The 20,239-nt window shown below is 57.3% G+C and overlaps 1 protein-coding gene across 1 annotated transcript; it reads right to left on the reverse strand.

Annotated features, from left to right (window-relative positions):
* Positions 1-13,803: 13,803 nt before the first annotated feature.
* LOC128850440 (zinc finger protein 541-like) lies at positions 13,804-19,227 on the reverse strand. Its single transcript, XM_054054785.1, has 6 exons — positions 17,347-19,227; positions 16,240-16,903; positions 15,782-15,870; positions 15,177-15,317; positions 14,301-14,437; positions 13,804-13,987 (listed from the first exon to the last, which is right to left on the reverse strand). The coding sequence occupies exons 3-6, from the start codon at positions 15,827-15,829 to the stop codon at positions 13,804-13,806; spliced, it is 510 nt and encodes a 169-aa protein (XP_053910760.1). The 5' UTR covers positions 15,830-15,870; positions 16,240-16,903; positions 17,347-19,227.
* Between the last annotated feature and the right edge of the window lie 1,012 nt (positions 19,228-20,239).

The raw sequence follows: 20,239 nt of genomic DNA on the forward strand, positions 1-20,239 counted from the left end.
TGCTGCGGAAAGGTGGGAATGGGGAAGCCTTGCATCTGAGGGTGGCCTTGGGGAACAAAAAGCATTAAGGAAACCTCTGCGCTGTGTTTCCGGGTTGGATTCGATGTCCCCCCAGGGCTTCCACACCAGCGCTGCTCCCTCCTCATCGTTTTGCCAGTGAGGCCTGTCCCGCAGAGCCGGTAGCTCTGCCTGGAATTCAGCTCCGACGTTGACGCGTCTGGAGGAATAAGCGGAGGGGAGGAGGGCGACTTGGGATCAGCTGCACCGGGACAGGCACACGTGCTGGGAATGAGGGGCTATGCCATGGGCGCGGCTGGGCTGTCCCAAAGACGGCACAGGTAGAGCCCACAGTCCCCGGCCCGGCGTTACCAGCTCCCCTCTAGAGCCCCTTGCCAGCACTCACTGCGTCACCGTGCCATCCCAGGAATCGTCCTGTCCCAAATCCATGCTGAGAGCTGGCTTGGGCTCCATCAGCGCCTGAAGGGCTCGTGGGCTCTGCTCGCAGCAGCAGCAAGGGCAGCGAGCTACCAGCCCCTCGACCGTTGAATGTTGTGTGGAGCCCGGTAGCCTGGCAACGCCGCCCTGTCAGCCCAGCTGGGCCCTGCCAGCAGGGTCCGGCCAGGATTCTACCGGCCGTTCAGGTGCCGCTTCATTCCGGCCCGCATGCGGCATCATCCCAACCCTGCCGTTCACCCCTCCGGTGATGCCAGGCAGCGGAAAACCAACCCCGCTAGCTGCTAACACTGCAGCTCCCTCATTGCCCGCTTCCCAAATCGCTCCCTTTTCCACTGGGAAGGTCGTGGACCATCCAGATATGCTTCCAGAGCCGCGCACGAGCACGTCTCGGAGTCAGCCATGCCGGAACAGAGCGGCTCAGCCTTTAATAGGTGGGAAATCCCACTCCGAGCTTGTAGATGCTTGTGGGGAAGGCAGGAGGGAGCCGAGGCGTGCACGTATCTGTTGGCGCAAATGCCTCGCTTGGCTTCACTCTGGGAATATCCAGAGCAGCCAGAGCCTGGAGCGGAGGCCGGAGCCAGAGGAGAATGGCGTTCCCTGCGCTGCCGCCTCCGCAAGGTGACTGCCTGCAGCAGCCCCTTCCGCGGGGTGCTTTTAGGGAAGCCCTGCCTGGGAAGTGAGGAAGGAGAAACCACCTGCAAATCCCCTTTGGCTGAGCACTGCCTTCCCGAGCCGGGATGCTGCGCATTGCTCTGGCTCTGCAGCACTAAATGGGATGGCAATTTCCCACTCATTTCCCCAGTGCGGCCCTTTCCAACAGCACCAAATTCCAAAAGGGAAGAAAAGCGAGGCTGAGGGGTTGCGGCTTTGCTTGGAAGCAGAGGGCAAGGGCTCCTTGAAGGAAGAGGCAGAGTCAGGGGCTTCGGGACTCGGAATCAGCACTGGGACCACAGGCTTGGTTAGCAGCCAGCGTGGGCAGCAGGAGGACGGAGGGGCTCATCCCACTGGATTCAGCCGTGGAGAGACGGCGGCTGAGATGCCGGGTTCAGTGTTGGGCCCCTCACTCCCAGAAAGACGCTGAATGGCTAGGGCACATCCGGAGAAGGGCAGTGGAGGTGGGAAGGGGCTGGAGGAGAAAGGAAAGGGCTGAGGGAGCTGGAGGGCTCGGTCTGCAGTGCAGGATGCAGAGGGGAGCCCTGACCGCACTGCGCAGCTGCGGGCAGGAGGTGTGAGCCAGGCGGGAGTTGGGTTCGGCTGACAAGGAAGAAGGCAGGAGGTGAGAGGAGGTGTCCTCCAGAGGTGCCAGGGGACGTTTAGATAGGATATTGGGAAAAATTCCTTCACAGACAGGGTTGTCAGGCACGGGAAGGGGCTTCCCAGAGAAGTGGTGGAGGCCCTGTCCCTGCAGGGATCTCTAATGCGTGTGGATGCAGCACGTAGGGTTCGACTCGATGATCCTAAGGGTCTGTTCCAACCTCAAGGATTCCGTCATTCAATGAGCACACGCCTTCACAGTACAGAACATGCCATTTATTCCTAACAAAATCACCCCACTCCCCACCCCTCCAATCTGCTACAAAGATCCAAACAAGCTTTAAACACACACAGTGAGAGACAGAAAGGCACCGCTGTAAAGAAAAAGATGCTTTTAGATTGGATGCAAGTGCAGCAACAACCTGGTGGCATTAACACTCCCCTGGGCTCAACCTCCTCCCGCATACAAACCTCAAGGATTCCGTCATTCAATGAGCACACGCATTCACAGTACAGAACATGCCATTTATTCCTAACAAAATCACCTCACCGCATCCCCTCCCCCATCCCCTACAAAGATCCAAACGAGCTTTAAACACACAGAGTGACAGAGAGAAAATTCTTCTTCAATGCGCTCAGGAAACACATGCCCGACACACAGCCACCAAGTTTTCCCGCTATTGCTCTAAAAAAAGCCAGGTTCTGCCAGGAAACTGTGGGAGAACTGCAGAGGGAAGGTGGAACGGAGAGGCTGCGGAGGACAGAGTGTGCCAGGAAAAAGCCCGGAAAAAAAGCCCAGTGTTCCTAGCTGAATTAGTTCTAACCTTTATTTTTTTCAGTCTGAAATAAAAATCCTCCTTTTCCTGCTATTTGACCTTGAATCTCTAATGTCTTGCATGTGATGTGATGCCATATGTGAGAGGTCCAATGTTTCCTGAATTGGTCCCACCATGCTGCTCGTTCCTATGTGGAAACAGACCATCTCCACCTTGGAGGGGTCCCTGCTTTCTCATACCTGGTCAGGTACAGTGGCAAGTGCTGGAGGTGGCAAGGTTATAGATCATCCCAAGTCCTTTCATCAACTGCCAGTGCGCGTAGCTGCAGCAGGATTTCTGCAGGAGGAGGCACAGCACATGGCCCTGGGTCTCTGCAGGTCCATGGCTGTGCCCCCCAGCAGGCTGGTGCCACCCACCGTGGGGTGCAGGGGTCAGGGAAAGGCATAAGGAGAAGGGGCAGAGAGCAGCCCTAGAGGCTGCGCCACAGAAACAGGAATTCATTTCCATTTCCCTGAAGAAAGAGTTGATGGATCCCTGCTACTTGCAGGAACAGCAACGCCACTTGCAGGGCCGTGGAGAGTCCTGAGGCTGGAGGCCCTCCTCTTTGCGGGGTGCTGGGCTCCCCAAGGCACGTTGTCCTGGCCAGGAGTGAAGGGGCCTGCCGCTGCCACGTCCCCTGGCTCCTCCTGGGGCTGCTCCTGCTCTGCAGGCATGGGCACAGGCTGGAACTCCCGTGGAGGGTGGCCTCCGAGATGCCGGCTCCCTCCTCCAGGTGACGTGGCCTCTTGCAGGGATGAGGACGATCCTGGGGGCTGCTGCTACTCCTCTTCAGGGATGCTGGGACCCCAGACGCAACTTTTCCTAGCAAGGATTAGAGGGGGGGTGGCTGCATCACTCAACAGAGGGACCTGCTGCTCTGCATGCATGGGTGCTGATGGGGGCCCATCAGATTCCCAGCAGATGGCTGTGTGCAGAATCAGCTTTTCTGCTACCACTACCGTTCCTCAATTATTGCCTCCAGCTCCCAGGGCAGCACGGGCTGGAGGAGGGAGCTTCTGGTGTTGCTGGAAAAGTGACAGACAGACCTCAGGCAGGAGGCCACCCACGGTAGCCCTGTCCTCTGACCCCGCAGCCCCCTGCTCTTTCAGTAATGGCATCCCCTGCACGCTGGACAGAGGGGACGCCACAGGGCAATGAGGGCTGGGGCAGCTGGGACCTGCGCCTGCCTGACTGCTGGCGACTCTGCCTGTGTGGGCGGTGTGCTGATGACAGTGCTCTACGTAGTCATTTCTTCCCCACACAGAAAACTTGACCTTCTCCATCGGAGGCCTTCTTCTGCAGAGTGGGCATCTTATGCCCTTTTGCCCACCACAAGACGCAGCCCAAGCAGAACTGGTGCTGGCACGGCTGCACCAAGGTGATGCCCTCCTGAAAATCACAGCACACGTGGCAGAGCAGCTCCACTCTGTGGCCGTGCCCGTGCTTGTGCTCTGCAGAGGACTGAGGAGACCCGACGATGAGAAGCTGCTCCCTCCCCCTGGCTGTCACCAGCGATGCCAAAGATTGTTGTGTGCTGCAAATTAGAGAGAAGCCACAGCTACTTACTGTCCAAGGGACCGGAGGGGAGGAAGGAATGCCCAGGCCTCTTGAGAACGACATACTCCCGACTCTCTGAGCAAGCACCACTGCCGCCCCCCCCCCCAACCTCTGGGGGTATTTTCCCTCACAGCTCACCCTTGCTGTTGCAAGCAAACCCTGTAGTGTCCAGCTGCCTGAAACAGGGAGGGCAGGGACAAGTTTTGGCTGACAGCTAGAGCCCATATAGATCCTGGATCAGCAGAACTTGCTGCACCCAGTCTTGGATAGCACTTGTACGGGAACTCTCCCTTCTCGGAATCACACTGCTCCCTTAGCCTGGCCTTCAAGTCACAGCCCTGCAAACCACTTGCTTGGTGACCCAGAAGTGTTTGGTTCCACTGCTGTCTTCACCCTCACTCTCCCAGGACTGAGAGAGACATTGCCCAGCCTGGCATTTTTGGGGCTGACTGCTAGCAACCAAAAACTGACTACCAGTTTTGGCAGGACACAGGCATTCCCACTCCTCTGGTACACCCTCCCAAAAGAACCTGTCTTACTTCCAGCCCTGCCCAGTGCCTCCCGCGTTCTCCCTGCCCTCCCCGAGCGTCCCTTGACCCCGAGCCACGGGGCCGTGAGGGACTGGAGGTGACACAGCCCATACTGTAACGGTGTGCACTAATGCACTCACAGAGTCCGTTAAGTTGGAAAAGACCTCTAGTGTCACCGAGTCCAATCATAAACCCAAACCTGCCATTCCCACAACTAAACCACAACCCTAAGTGTCACATCCACACAGAATGCTCTTCTCCGCTGGCTCTGTCCTCCAGGCAAGAGCTTGGAGCAGATATTCTGAGACTGCCGCCGAGCAGGGTAGTTGTGGGGCAGATTTAGACTAGACATAAGGAAGCACTTCTTCACGATGAGAGTGGCGAGGCACTGGCACAGGTTGCCCAGGGAAGTTGTGGATGCGCCATCCCTGGAGGTGTTCAAGGCCAAGTTGGAAGGGGCCTTGAGCAGCCTGATCTAGTGTGTCCCTGCCCATGGACCCCAGGGACCCTCCTGATCTAGTGGGAGGTGTCCCTGCCCATGGCGGGGGGGCGGGGTGTGGAACTACATGATCTTTAAGGTCCCTTCCAACCCAAACTATTCTATGATTCTATAAAACAGCAATGTGGAACAGGCAGAGATGGCACAACCAGCAATGGCTTCAGGGCAGGGACGGGGGCTTCAGGGCAGGGACCCACCACCCAGAGCACCCCACAGCCAGATACAGAGCTTTCTGGCCCTGCCTTCCTGCACCCTCCGCCATGGCATCCACCCACTACACCCCCTGTTCCTCTCTCGGGTCTGGCCACAGGCTCTCCTACAGTCAGCAAAGTCCTTGGCGGCTCTGGGCATGGTCCCCTGGAGTGAGAGTGCTTTGGGGATGTGCTGTATGGTCATGGCTCTGACGCAGATGATGCTGGAGAGGTGGACGATGGCAAAGCCCTGGGACCCACAAAATGCCCAGCAGTTCTCGGGAATGACCATCCCCACGCAGTCCTCGATGTTGGGCTTCAAGGCTTGACCCACGATGAGGTGCGCTTGCTGTGGTGGGAACAGATGGCACAAGAGCAGTCAAAGGCTGGGGCAGGCATCCTGCCCTCCGCTCACTTCCACCCCGCAAGGATGGAGAGAGCACAAGGACCTTCCCACAGCAGCGCCAGGGCATGAATCCCCATCAAACCCTCCACCCCACCCCCCAGAAAACGAGAGGACACACATTGGGCTGGGAAGCCCAGTTAGAGATTGCTACAAATACCCCAGGTAGGAACAGGGAGCATCCAAGCTCGCTGGGATCACTCATCCCTATCCCAAAGAGTTGACTGGCTCCAGATCTGCCCATCGGTACCAGACACAATCTGACAGCCCCCCTAGTCCTCCCCAGCATGGGCTGCTTGTCCCTACCTATGCCTGTCCCACTCGATCCCCATCTGGAAAATCTGATGCCCCAGTGGGAGCCAAACAGAGCATCCCTCAGGAGCCAAGCCCAGGAGTACTGGGACCCTGCAGTACTGCCAGCGGTCTAAGCCTGACAGCATGTGCAGAGCCTGTACAGGCTGCAGGGACTACTAATCCTGCTCGATCCCTCTCCTCCATGGGGAACTGCCAACCACTCTTTCCAAAGCAAGCAGGCTCGTTTTTTCCCACGGTGTCATTCTGCTGACATGTTTTGCCCCAAGGGAGGCACTGCTGAGGGAGGGAGGGAGGGAGGGAGGGAGGGAAGATGCTCAAGCCATGGAGACACCTTGGTGGCCCCTGCCCAGCTGCTGCGTGAAAGATACACAGCAGAAACGTGGATTTTAAGACCGAAAGTGCCTCACAGGCCTGTGGGTATCTTCACCTACAAACCCTTCCAGGGCACAGCACAGGCACACCCCCAAGAAGGGATGGGAGCACTTTCAGGGATGCTCTTGCCAGGTGTTATGCAAGCCCACGATGCAAGGGCTGTCCCCACAGCTCTGCCATCTGCCAGGCATGTGCGCCAGCACCCCTGCAGATGTGCAAGGGGGCACATGCCTCAATCCAACATCTGTGGTGACCACCACGGCCCTCGGGCTCAGGCCAGCACTCACCTCCTCTGCCACACCTTGCCGCAGGGCCATTCCTATACTTGCCTGAGTGTCACGTGCCAACTGCCTCTGGTCCTCCAAGACTTTGACCAGGATCTTGAGCTTCAGAGCATCCAGGGTCTGCAGCTTCACTTGCAAGTCTTCCTGCTGAAAGACAAGGCCAGCAGCACCACCCAGAACTGCAACAGGAACCGACTGACCTATGCTGGGAACTGTGCCTCCACCTGCAGAGGTGAGGACAGTGTGCACCACACAGGTGCAGCCTCAGGGCACGAACGCTGCACCTCCCTCTGCTCAACAGCGTAGTGACTAGGGACTCACATCAGCCTGCACCACCATCAGCTTCTCAGCATCCCCTTCATGTGCCTTCCCACTATCTCTTTGATCTGAGGCTCTTGAGCTCCCCACTCAGCACCACCACCTCCTGCTCCTTGTCCACCTTCCACTGGAAGCTTCCTCACAGGCATTCCTGTGCTGACCTGTGCCAAGAGAAAGGCAAAAAAAAATTGTGCTGACAATCCCAGCTCCTCCCTGCAAACTAGAGGAGGACGTTCATTCCCGATCGCCTATGCTCAGCCCTTTCTCCAGCCCCAAACGGTTTTAATTTCTGTCACAAGGACTTCTGCTGCATCCTGGGAGAAAGCATCCCCTTCTCATCCGTCAGCTGAAGGGCCCCATTCCCCATGGGAATGCAAAATGACAACGGTGAAGGTCACTTGCTGAAATTGTGCTTTGAGCTCTGCTGCCAGTCAGGGCACTTTCTTGCCGACAGACCCACATCTCCATCCCTCCTTTCCCCTCAAGACCCTACGTCTCAGCCTCTCCTTCGTCCCAAGCAAACCAGTCCTGGGAACCCCTCTTAAGCCTCACTGTGGGAATTTCACCCCGCTACCTGCCAGCCCCCAAGAGGGCAGCAGCTCTGCCCAGAACCGACAGTGTCACCTCTGACACTCTGAGTTCAGTGCCAGCACATGTGCCTCCATCTCTTGGCAGGAGAAGGGCAAGAGGAGAGACCTCCGACACGGGCAGCAAGGATGTCTTGCCTGGCTACCGCCACATACTTATTACTTTACGTGAGAAGTTTTTGCGATCTCCCCGACACACTCATCTAAATCCCTCTGCACCTGGGCTCACAGGGCATCCAGGTCGCTTTGCACGGTGAGGAACAGCAGGGAACATCAGAGTCTGGCCCCCCACGCCCCTCACCTGGAGGTGGCTGGTCATGACAGTGCAGATCCTCCTTCAGCCCTGCGTCCTGGTGGCTCACCAGCCCCTCCAGCAGCTCCCACTCTGACCTTGACCTCCACCACCTCGATGCTCTTCTCCAGCACCTGCAAAAGAACCAAGGAGCTGGTCCTCACCCCCACAGCACCTGTGGCAGCAAGGCAGGGCATGATGCAGCCCCCCTCAGCGAGACGCAGACCCACGGGGAGCCGCCTGCTCCACAGGGATACCTGGCAAAGGGGACCCAGGCCACCCAGTCCCCAGAATCTTCTTCATCTGCTGCTTCCCAGGAGAGGACGGGTGCTCCTCCTGCTCTATGCCTGGGACACCCAGAGAGTGAGATGCCCACAAACTGGAGGAGCCACTTCCACCCACTTCCTGCCCCATCGCCCAGAAGAGCTCCTTCAGCCATGGACCATGCTGTCCCAGCTCTCCCTGCAAGGCACCCACCCCACCTGGGCCACCACCACGCCTCTGGTGAGGTTTTCCCTCTGCCTTCCCCATCGTGGTGTCCTGCCTCTACACTCACCTGGAGAAGGGGACACCACACAGGTGAGGATCTGCAACGCTGAGGCAGTGCCAGGTGCCTTTAAAATGAACCTGGTTTACTCCCAAGAGTACAAAAACCACACCCCAGTCAGAATCTGGAGCCACAGGGGCAGGAGCAGCACCAAGGGAGGCAATGCCGACACTCTGGGCAGTCAGAAAGCTTGGCTGCCTCTAGAAGTAGCAGCAGTTTCTTCTTGGATGGCTCCAATTGCACTTCCCAAATGCCCATGCAAGCCCACAGTACTTTTTCCTTTCATTAACAGTGGCCTCAAGGCCATTCTGATCATACTCCCTGGAAGCATCCTCAGGGCTGAATCCTGCCAGGAACAGGGGAAGAGAAGGTATTGCCAGCCCCAGGAAGGGAACAGTGGCTCCGTGCACCCATACCACTCCAGATCTGAGCCATTTTGAACGTGTTGTCTGCTTCGGCATAGGTGCTGCAGATCCTCCTAGAAGCTAGGCTGTAGCACATGGAGGCGATTAATGACAGCCAGCGAGGTGATTAATGGTCATAGTCAAGGACTATCGGTCAATGGCTCTACGTTCAGATGGAGGTCCGTGACGAGTGGTGTCCCTCAGAGGTCTGTACTGCGACCGGTGCTGCTTAATATCTTCCTCACCTCAATGATATTGACAGCAAGACTGAGTGCACCCTCAGCAAGTTTGCAGATGACACCAAGCTGAATGGTGCTGTTGCCACAGTGGAAGGACAGGATGTCATCCAGAGGGACCCGCACAGGCTGGAGAAGTGGGCCTGTGTGAACCTCGTGAGGTCCAACAAGGCCTAGGGCAAAGTCCTACACCTGGGTCAGGGCAATCCCCAATTCCAGTACACAATGGGGGCTGACATGATTGAGAGCAGCCCTGCAGAGAAGGACTTGATGGTGCTGGTTGTTGAGAAGCTCAACATGAGCCAGCAATGTGCGCTCACAGCCCAGAAGGCCGACCGCATCCTGGGCTGCATCAAAAGAAGCGTGGTCAGCAGGTCGAGGGAGGTGATTCTGCCCCTCTATTCCTCTCTTGCGAGACCTCATCTGGAGTACTGCGTCCAGTTCTGGAATGCTCAACATAGGAAGGATATGGAACTGTTGGAATGGGTCCAGAGGAGGGCTACAAAGACGATCAGAGGGCTGAAGCACCTCTGCTATGAGGACAGGCTGAAAGAGTTGGGGTTGTTCAGCCTGGAGAAGAGAAAGCTCCGAGCCCGGAAAGGGCTACAAGAAAGCTGGGGAGGGACTTTTTACAAAGGCTTGTAGTGGTAAGACGAGGGCCAATGGGTATAAACTGGAGAGGGGCAGTTTTAGACTAGACAGAAGGAAGAATTTCTTCACTATGAGAGTAGTGAGGCACTGGAACTGGTTGCCCAGGGAAGTTGTGGATGCCCCGTCCCTGGAAGTGTTCAAGGCCAGGCTGGATGGGGCCTTGGGCAGGCTGATCTACTCGGAGGTGTCCCTGCCCATTGCAGGGTGGCTGGAACTGGATGATCTTTAGGTCTTTCCCAACCCAAATCAGTTTATGATTCCTCAAGCCGGGAGGTGCAGAGCAAATGGGAAAATGCCCCCGGGAAGCTCAAATCCCATGTCTGAATGGGAAATCAAAACTACGTGCCTCCTGAAACCCATTCCCTAGCTCCTTGCACCTCTCTGGTGTCCCCACCCTCGCCTCCAAACTCCCTGGGATTCCCTCTGTAATCCCAAGGTCCCCTGAAACCTCTCATGGCCCTTCTTTGACCCCCACACCCCAACAGTGCCCACCTCTGCACCCCACCCCCCCGAAATCCCCCTCACCCCAAAGCCCTCCAGGAGCCCCCAGTACCCCTTCTCCTCCCACACAGCATCCCCTGCTCACACCAAAGTCCACCTGGAGCCCCTTATGCATTCCTTCCCCCTATGCTGTACCCCCTCCTCAAATCCATCCTTCCAGTGCCCACTGTGCATTCCTTCCTCACCCCTAAAGCTCCCAAAACCCTCTAAAACCCCTTTTCTGTCTCCCTACACCCTCTCAGTGCTACCCATCACCCCCGATCCCCCCTGCAGCCCCTCACACCCCTCTAGCACCCACTATGCACCCCCAAAGACCCACGTTCTCTTTCTCTCACCCCCTGCACTTCCTCACTGCCCCGCTCCCTCACCTGAAGCCCCTCAAGACACCCTTCCTCACAGCCCTTCTCTGCTCCTCCTGCACTGCCAAAGCCCTCTCAGTACTACCCCTACACTCCCTCAGGGTCTTCCCTCTACCACAAAGCTCCCAGGAGGTCCCAATGCTCCTTCTCCCCCCACATACACACTCTTCACCCCGACCCTCAAAAGACCCTCTCGCCCCTTCTCCGTTCCCCTGTACCCTCTCAGTGGTCCCTCTGCAACACAAAGCCTCCCAAGAAGCCGCCCCCCCCACCCCCTTTCTGTGCCTCCTTCCATCTCCTCAGTGCCCTCCCCGCAAAAGAAATCCCCAGGAGCTTAGAAAACCTATTCTCTGAACCCTCTCGGTGCCCACCCCGACCCTCAAAACCGCCTTGGAACCTCTCAAACCCCTTCCCTGACGCCGTGCACCCCTCTGTCACCCAAAAACCTCCACAGTGCCCCCCCCCCGCCCCCGGATCTTCCTCCTCAGCCCCAGCCCCTCCATTGCCCCCTCTCACCCACAAAGCCCCCCAGAAGCTCCCCCGTCAATGCACCCCAAACCGCTACCGAGGCGCCACGCACCCCTTCTCTGACCGCCCGAAGCCCCCCAGAGGCCCCTCACGCCCCCGCTTCCCACCGCGTGGCCACAATCCCCCCTCAGTGCCCCCTCCCTTCCCTCCCCGTCCCCGCGGAGCTCCCTGCCGCTGTCAGGATCCCCTGACGGCTGGCGCTCACCCGAAGAGAGCGCTGACGAAGAGCCGGGAGCCGCGCCCCCCTCGCTCCCGCTTCGCCTTCCGCCTTGTCCCGGGCCGGGGCCGGGGCCGGGGCCGCGCGGCCCCGCGTCACGTGACGCCGCTCAGCGCGCCCCACGTGACCCCGCCCGGAGACCCTCTCACGGCGCGACGACGCCTCACGTGACACCGGCCAGCGCCCCTTTCCCTTCAACCTCTTCCAAGGGACAGCAGTTCTGGAAAATTAATGCCGTGGCTTTGGACAGCGTCTGCTCCCAGAACTCACAACGCTCGATATTTATCCTTATTGCCAGAGAACAGAATGGATGGCATGCAGAGAGTCCCTCATTTGCGTATTTCTCTCTCTTTTAGCCTTTCCTCATTCATTATTCTCTCATTACCATCCTTGGCTCATTAAAATTGATTTGGTTGTACTTTTTCACCCACCAGTCTCTGTCCCTCACTCGCTGTTTCCCTGGGCTATCCCACTGGCTACTAATTATGGAAGGCCAACTCTGTCCCACTGCATAATGCTGCTGGCTTGCAGATCTAACACTTCCAACCACCCAGTCCTGCTGCCACAGCTCATGATTACGGGTGGGAAAAAACCCGAGGGAAGGCTTCCAAGACATACGGACAGGGAGTAGGCATCACCAACTAAGCCTAGCAAAGGCGCTGTTCATGATGCATAGCATCAAGAGCAAGGACAGGAATTGCTCATTCCAAACCCAGATTTAAACAATTAAGCGGAAACAACGCTAGAACCCTCAGTCTTCTGCCTCTGATCTGTACCTGGAATGCTCCACGAGGCTCTAAATCTACAGCAAAAAAAAAGGCTTAGTGGTGGTTTCCCACCAATTTCCTCCAAGAAAGAAGCTGAGGGTCTGGTGCACATCCAGAAGAGCAGAATGGAGCTGGGAAGGAGCTGGAGCAGAAGGGAAGGGGCGAAAGGAGCTGGAGGGGCTCGTCTGCAGTGAGGCGAAGGGGAACCGGCCATGCCTGGACTAAGCGTCTCCGTGTTTATCACAAAGGAAAGCCAGTGCCGGAGCAAAACCCTGAAGGGCATCACAAGGAGAAATCCCACTCTGGGCTTGTAGATCCTTGTGGGGAAGGCAGGAGGGAGCCGAGGCGTGCACGTATCTGTTGGCGCAAATGCCTCGCTTGGCTTCACTCTGGGAATATCCAGAGCAGCCAGAGCCTGGAGCGGAGGCCGGAGCCAGAGGAGAATGGCGTTCCCTGCGCTGCCGCCTCCGCAAGGTGACTGCCTGCAGCAGCCCCTTCCGCGGGGTGCTTTTAGGGAAGCCCTGCCTGGGAAGTGAGGAAGGAGAAACCACCTGCAAATCCCCTTTGGCTGAGCACTGCCTTCCCGAGCCGGGATGCTGCGCATTGCTCTGGCTCTGCAGCACTAAATGGGATGGCAATTTCCCACTCATTTCCCCAGTGCGGCCCTTTCCAACAGCACCAAATTCCAAAAGGGAAGAAAAGCGAGGCTGAGGGGTTGCGGCTTTGCTTGGAAGCAGAGGGCAAGGGTTCCTTGAAGGAAGAGGCAGAGTCAGGGGCTTCGGGACTCGGAATCAGCACTGGGACCACAGGCTTGGTTAGCAGCCAGCGTGGGCAGCAGGAGGACGGAGGGGCTCATCCCGCTGATTCAGCCGTGGAGAGACGGCAGCTGAGATGCCGGGTTCAGTGTTGGGCCCCTCACTCCCAGAAAGACGCTGAATGGCTAGGGCACATCCGGAGAAGGGCAGTGGAGGTGGGAAGGGGCTGGAGGAGAAGGGAAAGGGCTGAGGGAGCTGGAGGGCTCGGTCTGCAGTGCAGGATGCAGAGGGGAGCCCTGACCGCACTGCGCAGCTGCGGGCAGGAGGTGTGAGCCAGGCGGGAGTTGGGTTTGACAAGGAAGAAGGCAGAAGGTGAGAGGAGGTGTCCTCCAGAGGTGCCAGGGGAAGTTTAGATTGGATATTGGGAAAAATTCCTCCACAGACAGGGTTGTCAGGCACGGGAAGGGGCTTCCCAGAGAAGTGGTGGAGGCCCTGTCCCTTTTCTTTACAGGCACCGCTGTAAAGAAAAAGATGCTTTTAGGTTGGATGCAAGTGCAGCAACAACCTGGTGGCATTAAACACTCCCCAGGGCTCAACCTCCTTCCAGATAATAACGTTGCCTCATAAAATACGTTGTGATTCAATGAACACACACCTTCACAGTACAGAACATGCCATTTATTCCCAACAAATCTACCCTACCCCCCACCCCCCGCCCCAGCCCTACCCCCAGTCCTCTACAAAGATCCAAAGAGGCTTTTAACACACAGAGGAAGACAGAGAGAATTCTGCTTTAATTCTTCTTGTAAACACATGCCCAACACAATGGCACCAAGTTTTTCCGGCATCCCTGTAAAGAAAAAGATGCTGTTAGATTGGATTGAAGTGCAGGAACAACCTGGTGGCATTAACCCTCCCCGGGGCTCAACCTCTTCCCAGATACAAGGGAATGCAGGAAGCTGACCTCATTGCCGCTTGCGAGCCGGGCTGTCTCCGCTCTCGAAGGCCATCAGCATCCTGCTTTCTTCTGCCTTCGGCTCCGTTTTTGGGCGCTTCAGCGGCCAGCGGACCTTCCGGAGGTAATCCAGGTCCTCCTCCGGGCAATGACGCTTCATGTGGGCGTTGCGGCCATTTATCTTGGCAAACACCCTGGAAGTGGGAGGACAAAGAGGAATTAACTTTAATCCAAGAAACGCCATGAAACCCATCTCTTTTATTGCCATTTCCATGGCTTCTGTGGAGTGCAGTGCAAGAGATTCATCCCTTCGTCCTGCCATATCCGCAGGGAGGGATGGTTAAAAAAGTCACTTGTTTGCACTGGAAAGGGCTGGAAATTCCAAAGGGACGGGGGCGATCATCAAGCGGCCCTTGGCTCTGCTTCCCTCTTACCCCCAGCTGGCTTAGGAAGGGCAAATCTCCTTTAGCCCAAGCACAGAGCTGCCAGAAGGAAGATGAACTCTACCTTCCGCACTCTGGGCATGGAAAACCCTGCAGAGCGTCTCCGCTTCCCGCGTGAGATGGAGGCTGGCTGGCATCACTGGAGGGGGTGCCTGTGCTCTCTGTTGCTACTCGACGGCACTTCCCGGGGCTGGCGACAGCCTGAAAGACAGAGAGCCCAGATCAATTCCTCCTCCGAATCCTGAGCGGGAGTCGGAACCAGCCTGAGCCATCTCCGAGTGGCCCAGGCCAGCCGGATGCATTCCATCGCCCAGGAAAACCAAGCGGCCCAAGCTGGTGAACTCCTTCCGACTCTCAGCAGCCCAAATCTGCTTCAATTCAGCTGCGAGGAGGGAGGCAAACCCAGCCCTTGATGGGAAACCCAGCCTACTGAACAACGCCCCATGTGGAACAGCGCTTCCCTCCCCACATTGTGGACATCAGCTCCAAGGGGCCGAAATCCAAAGCACGGAAGCGACACAGCTACCCACTTTTTCCCACCAAAGCGATATTCCTGTGGCCACAGTTCCTGTTTAGTGGTGAGGGACGTTCCAGCAATGCCCATGCGGAGTCATGGCACCAGCAGTTCCCCTTAGAGAGTGCCGGGATGGGGCGGAATATCCCTGAGAATCGGCGGCACTAAGCTGAGCGCGTGCAGGGTGATTAGGAAGTGGTTGGGAATTCTCTTCTTTGGGCAGGGAGGGAGCCGGCACTTGGGAGCAGACACCGGCAGCACCATCAGCACACGGCCACGGTGCTAACGAGGAATGCGGATCTGTCATTCCAGAGTTACTGAAGCACACCGGTTCAGGCGCACCCACTGCCCCTTTCCCGGGGGGCAGTAGGGAAATGTTTTCCCAGTGGAGCGGCATCTAGCACAAATCCCCAGTGGTTTTCCCACCTTTTCCTTTGGGTGTTGCGGCTGATCCCTCTCTGCCTTGCGCCTCTGTGCTTTAGCTTTGGCACGGAGGCGGTCAAACACCAACTTCTTCTTCCAGGTGTAGTAATACTCCACACACTGGGCTACGGACTTGGTCTGCACCTGTTGGGGGAAACACGGTGGCAATCCATCGGGGATACACTGCAGTTCAACATCTCACACAAGTGAGCCATTCCACCCAGTTTAACTTCCCCCGTTCCCTCCAGGTAAGCCAGTAAAAGGTGCTGCGGGCACTCTTGATGGGCATAGTGATGACATGGGAGAGAGAACAAATCTTCCCATCCAGAAGAGGCTCTAAGGAAGGGTGGGAAGGGCAGCACACACACGGGTGGTCAGCATAACATTCCGTTGTCATTTTAACCTCTCTGGTGTTTTGTGTCGGAGACATTAATTCTCCAGTCAGCATTATGCCAACGATGTCTTGGGGCAGAGGCATTTTGGCTTGCAAACCGGTGTTTGCTCCTTAGAGACCCGCATGCCAGAGACCCCCAGCACCAAGCACGACTTGCAGGGCTAACGCTGTCACCGCTAGCAGTGTGAGATTTGCCCAGATCCAACAGCTTTACCTTCTTCTGGATGCGGTAGAAATCTTTCCGGCATCTGGAGAAAGCCATCCGGAACAGCCGCTCCTCCTCCGCTGTCCAGGTGTCCAAGCCTGGCAATAAAGAGGAAAGGATCAGCTCGCTCACAGGGCTACGGTTCCTCACGGACTGGGTTCTCTCCTGCGTTGGAAGGGAGTGACCCAGCACGTGCAGGATTTGGCCTGGTTTCCTGGGGCTTCTCCCGTTGGGAGCCACTGCTGGGCAGCGGCATGGAAAGCAGTGGCTGACCCCCAAGGATGGGGCACTTCCCATGGCAAAAACGGTCCGCATCCCTAAAAGCGGACTGCTTTGCTGCGGCTTCTCTAGCTGCGTAGAACACAGATGGTTTGCCGCCCGTTAAATGCTTCTGATAGGGATGCAGACAGGGAACTGCCGTATCCACCAGCATTGCAGGTGAAGGCACAGGCTCTATCCCAACTTACCTGTGTAATGATAATCCGCCAGGGGATGGGATTCCAGCTTCCCAGGCCCTCCGGAACACAGCAATTCCTTAGCGTGCTGCAAGATTTCAAGGGAAAAGGCTTAGATTCCAAAAGGAGCAAGGAGGGGAATACCTGCTTCCAGCTGTGGTGCTCCTTCAGCAGTTCCGGCTGGTCCATGCGCAGGAGCAGCGCTTTGGGATCACCTCATCCTGCTGAAGTCTAGGCAAGTACTTCCTCAGTCCGCTTAAGGCTGTAGAACCTAGGCAGATCCTTGGGGACTGAGCCGTGGCATGCCACTGCCAGCACCTCTGGGAGAAGACTCCTCTCTGCCGCAGTCACTTGCCACTCATTCTCACGGCAAAGGCCAAGCCCTCCACTCCATCCAAGTGTTGTTACAGAAGAGAGAATGCGCTCCACCGGGGCCAGGCTGGAGGTGTTTGCTCAGCACGGGGCGCCCAGGGACGCTGGACTTGCCAAGCGCGGGGCGTTTATCCAGACCTCGGCATTTCCCCAAACAGGGCAGCTCCTTCATTCCCAGCATTCCATAGCTGCCTGCTTACCAGGATGTTGCCCTGCGTTTGGTGCAGGCAGTGCAGTGCTAGCTCCGCGTTCCCTCTTCCCGCTGGCACTACACCAGAGCAGGCCGTGGTGAGCAGCTCGGTGACTACAAAGGAGAGGGAAAGAACAGGAAGTCAGGTTCTGCCAGGAAACGGTGGGAGAATGGCAGAGGGAAAGCGGAACGAGGCCACGGAGAGACTGGGGAGGACAGAGTGTGGCAGCAGAAAGCCCCGTCTTCCAGCTCTCCGGGAGTCCCTCTCCCTGCCTTAGGAAAAGCTTTGGGACTGACAACCCCAGGGACAAATCTGCCCTATTCCAGGGCCACTGCAGGTGGGATGGGATGGCTCTGAATGTCCCCAGGGAGCTGATTGATTCCCCTTGGGGTTCTTGCCCAAGGGAGCCCCCTTCCCTCTACAGCTGCCGGCTTGGATGGTGCTGAGGGAAAGACAGGAGAGAACCCCAAGGTGCCCAGAGGTGCTGCGGAAAGGTGGGAATGGGGAAGCCTTGCATCTGAGGGTGGCCTTGGGGAACAAAAAGCATTAAGGAAACCTCTGCGCTGTGTTTCCGGGTTGGATTCGATGTCCCCCCAGGGCTTCCACACCAGCGCTGCTCCCTCCTCATCGTTTTGCCAGTGAGGCCTGTCCCGCAGAGCCGGTAGCTCTGCCTGGAATTCAGCTCCGACGTTGACGCGTCTGGAGGAATAAGCGGAGGGGAGGAGGGCGACTTGGGATCAGCTGCACCGGGACAGGCACACGTGCTGGGAATGAGGGGCTATGCCATGGGCGCGGCTGGGCTGTCCCAAAGACGGCACAGGTAGAGCCCACAGTCCCCGGCCCGGCGTTACCAGCTCCCCTCTAGAGCCCCTTGCCAGCACTCACTGCGTCACCGTGCCATCCCAGGAATCGTCCTGTCCCAAATCCATGCTGAGAGCTGGCTTGGGCTCCATCAGCGCCTGAAGGGCTCGTGGGCTCTGCTCGCAGCAGCAGCAAGGGCAGCGAGCTACCAGCCCCTCGACCGTTGAATGTTGTGTGGAGCCCGGTAGCCTGGCAACGCCGCCCTGTCAGCCCAGCTGGGCCCTGCCAGCAGGGTCCGGCCAGGATTCTACCGGCCGTTCAGGTGCCGCTTCATTCCGGCCCGCATGCGGCATCATCCCAACCCTGCCGTTCACCCCTCCGGTGATGCCAGGCAGCGGAAAACCAACCCCGCTAGCTGCTAACACTGCAGCTCCCTCATTGCCCGCTTCCCAAATCGCTCCCTTTTCCACTGGGAAGGTCGTGGACCATCCAGATATGCTTCCAGAGCCGCGCACGAGCACGTCTCGGAGTCAGCCATGCCGGAACAGAGCGGCTCAGCCTTTAATAGGTGGGAAATCCCACTCCGAGCTTGTAGATGCTTGTGGGGAAGGCAGGAGGGAGCCGAGGCGTGCACGTATCTGTTGGCGCAAATGCCTCGCTTGGCTTCACTCTGGGAATATCCAGAGCAGCCAGAGCCTGGAGCGGAGGCCGGAGCCAGAGGAGAATGGCGTTCCCTGCGCTGCCGCCTCCGCAAGGTGACTGCCTGCAGCAGCCCCTTCCGCGGGGTGCTTTTAGGGAAGCCCTGCCTGGGAAGTGAGGAAGGAGAAACCACCTGCAAATCCCCTTTGGCTGAGCACTGCCTTCCCGAGCCGGGATGCTGCGCATTGCTCTGGCTCTGCAGCACTAAATGGGATGGCAATTTCCCACTCATTTCCCCAGTGCGGCCCTTTCCAACAGCACCAAATTCCAAAAGGGAAGAAAAGCGAGGCTGAGGGGTTGCGGCTTTGCTTGGAAGCAGAGGGCAAGGGCTCCTTGAAGGAAGAGGCAGAGTCAGGGGCTTCGGGACTCGGAATCAGCACTGGGACCACAGGCTTGGTTAGCAGCCAGCGTGGGCAGCAGGAGGACGGAGGGGCTCATCCCGCTGGATTCAGCAGTGGAGAGACGGCGGCTGAGATGCCGGGTTCAGTGTTGGGCCCCTCACTCCCAGAAAGACGCTGAATGGCTAGGGCACATCCGGAGAAGGGCAGTGGAGGTGGGAAGGGGCTGGAGGAGAAAGGAAAGGGCTGAGGGAGCTGGAGGGCTCGGTCTGCAGTGCAGGATGCAGAGGGGAGCCCTGACCGCACTGCGCAGCTGCGGGCAGGAGGTGTGAGCCAGGCGGGAGTTGGGTTCGGCTGACAAGGAAGAAGGCAGGAGGTGAGAGGAGGTGTCCTCCAGAGGTGCCAGGGGACGTTTAGATAGGATATTGGGAAAAATTCCTTCACAGACAGGGTTGTCAGGCACGGGAAGGGGCTTCCCAGAGAAGTGGTGGAGGCCCTGTCCCTGCAGGGATCTCTAATGCGTGTGGATGCAGCACGTAGGGTTCGACTCGATGATCCTAAGGGTCTGTTCCAACCTCAAGGATTCCGTCATTCAATGAGCACACGCCTTCACAGTACAGAACATGCCATTTATTCCTAACAAAATCACCCCACTCCCCACCCCTCCAATCTGCTACAAAGATCCAAACAAGCTTTAAACACACACAGTGAGAGACAGAAAGGCACCGCTGTAAAGAAAAAGATGCTTTTAGATTGGATGCAAGTGCAGCAACAACCTGGTGGCATTAACACTCCCCTGGGCTCAACCTCCTCCCGCATACAAACCTCAAGGATTCCGTCATTCAATGAGCACACGCATTCACAGTACAGAACATGCCATTTATTCCTAACAAAATCACCTCACCGCATCCCCTCCCCCATCCCCTACAAAGATCCAAACGAGCTTTAAACACACAGAGTGACAGAGAGAAAATTCTTCTTCAATGCGCTCAGGAAACACATGCCCGACACACAGCCACCAAGTTTTCCCGCTATTGCTCTAAAAAAAGCCAGGTTCTGCCAGGAAACTGTGGGAGAACTGCAGAGGGAAGGTGGAACGGAGAGGCTGCGGAGGACAGAGTGTGCCAGGAAAAAGCCCGGAAAAAAAGCCCGTGTTCCTAGCTGAATTAGTTCTAACCTTTATTTTTTTCAGTCTGAAATAAAAATCCTCCTTTTCCTGCTATTTGACCTTGAATCTCTAATGTCTTGCATGTGATGTGATGCCATATGTGAGAGGTCCAATGTTTCCTGAATTGGTCCCACCATGCTGCTCGTTCCTATGTGGAAACAGACCATCTCCACCTTGGAGGGGTCCCTGCTTTCTCATACCTGGTCAGGTACAGTGGCAAGTGCTGGAGGTGGCAAGGTTATAGATCATCCCAAGTCCTTTCATCAACTGCCAGTGCGCGTAGCTGCAGCAGGATTTCTGCAGGAGGAGGCACAGCACATGGCCCTGGGTCTCTGCAGGTCCATGGCTGTGCCCCCCAGCAGGCTGGTGCCACCCACCGTGGGGTGCAGGGGTCAGGGAAAGGCATAAGGAGAAGGGGCAGAGAGCAGCCCTAGAGGCTGCGC

This window comes from Cuculus canorus, chromosome Z (assembly GCF_017976375.1).
Source record: "Cuculus canorus isolate bCucCan1 chromosome Z, bCucCan1.pri, whole genome shotgun sequence".
Classification (NCBI taxonomy): Eukaryota; Metazoa; Chordata; class Aves; order Cuculiformes; family Cuculidae; genus Cuculus; species Cuculus canorus.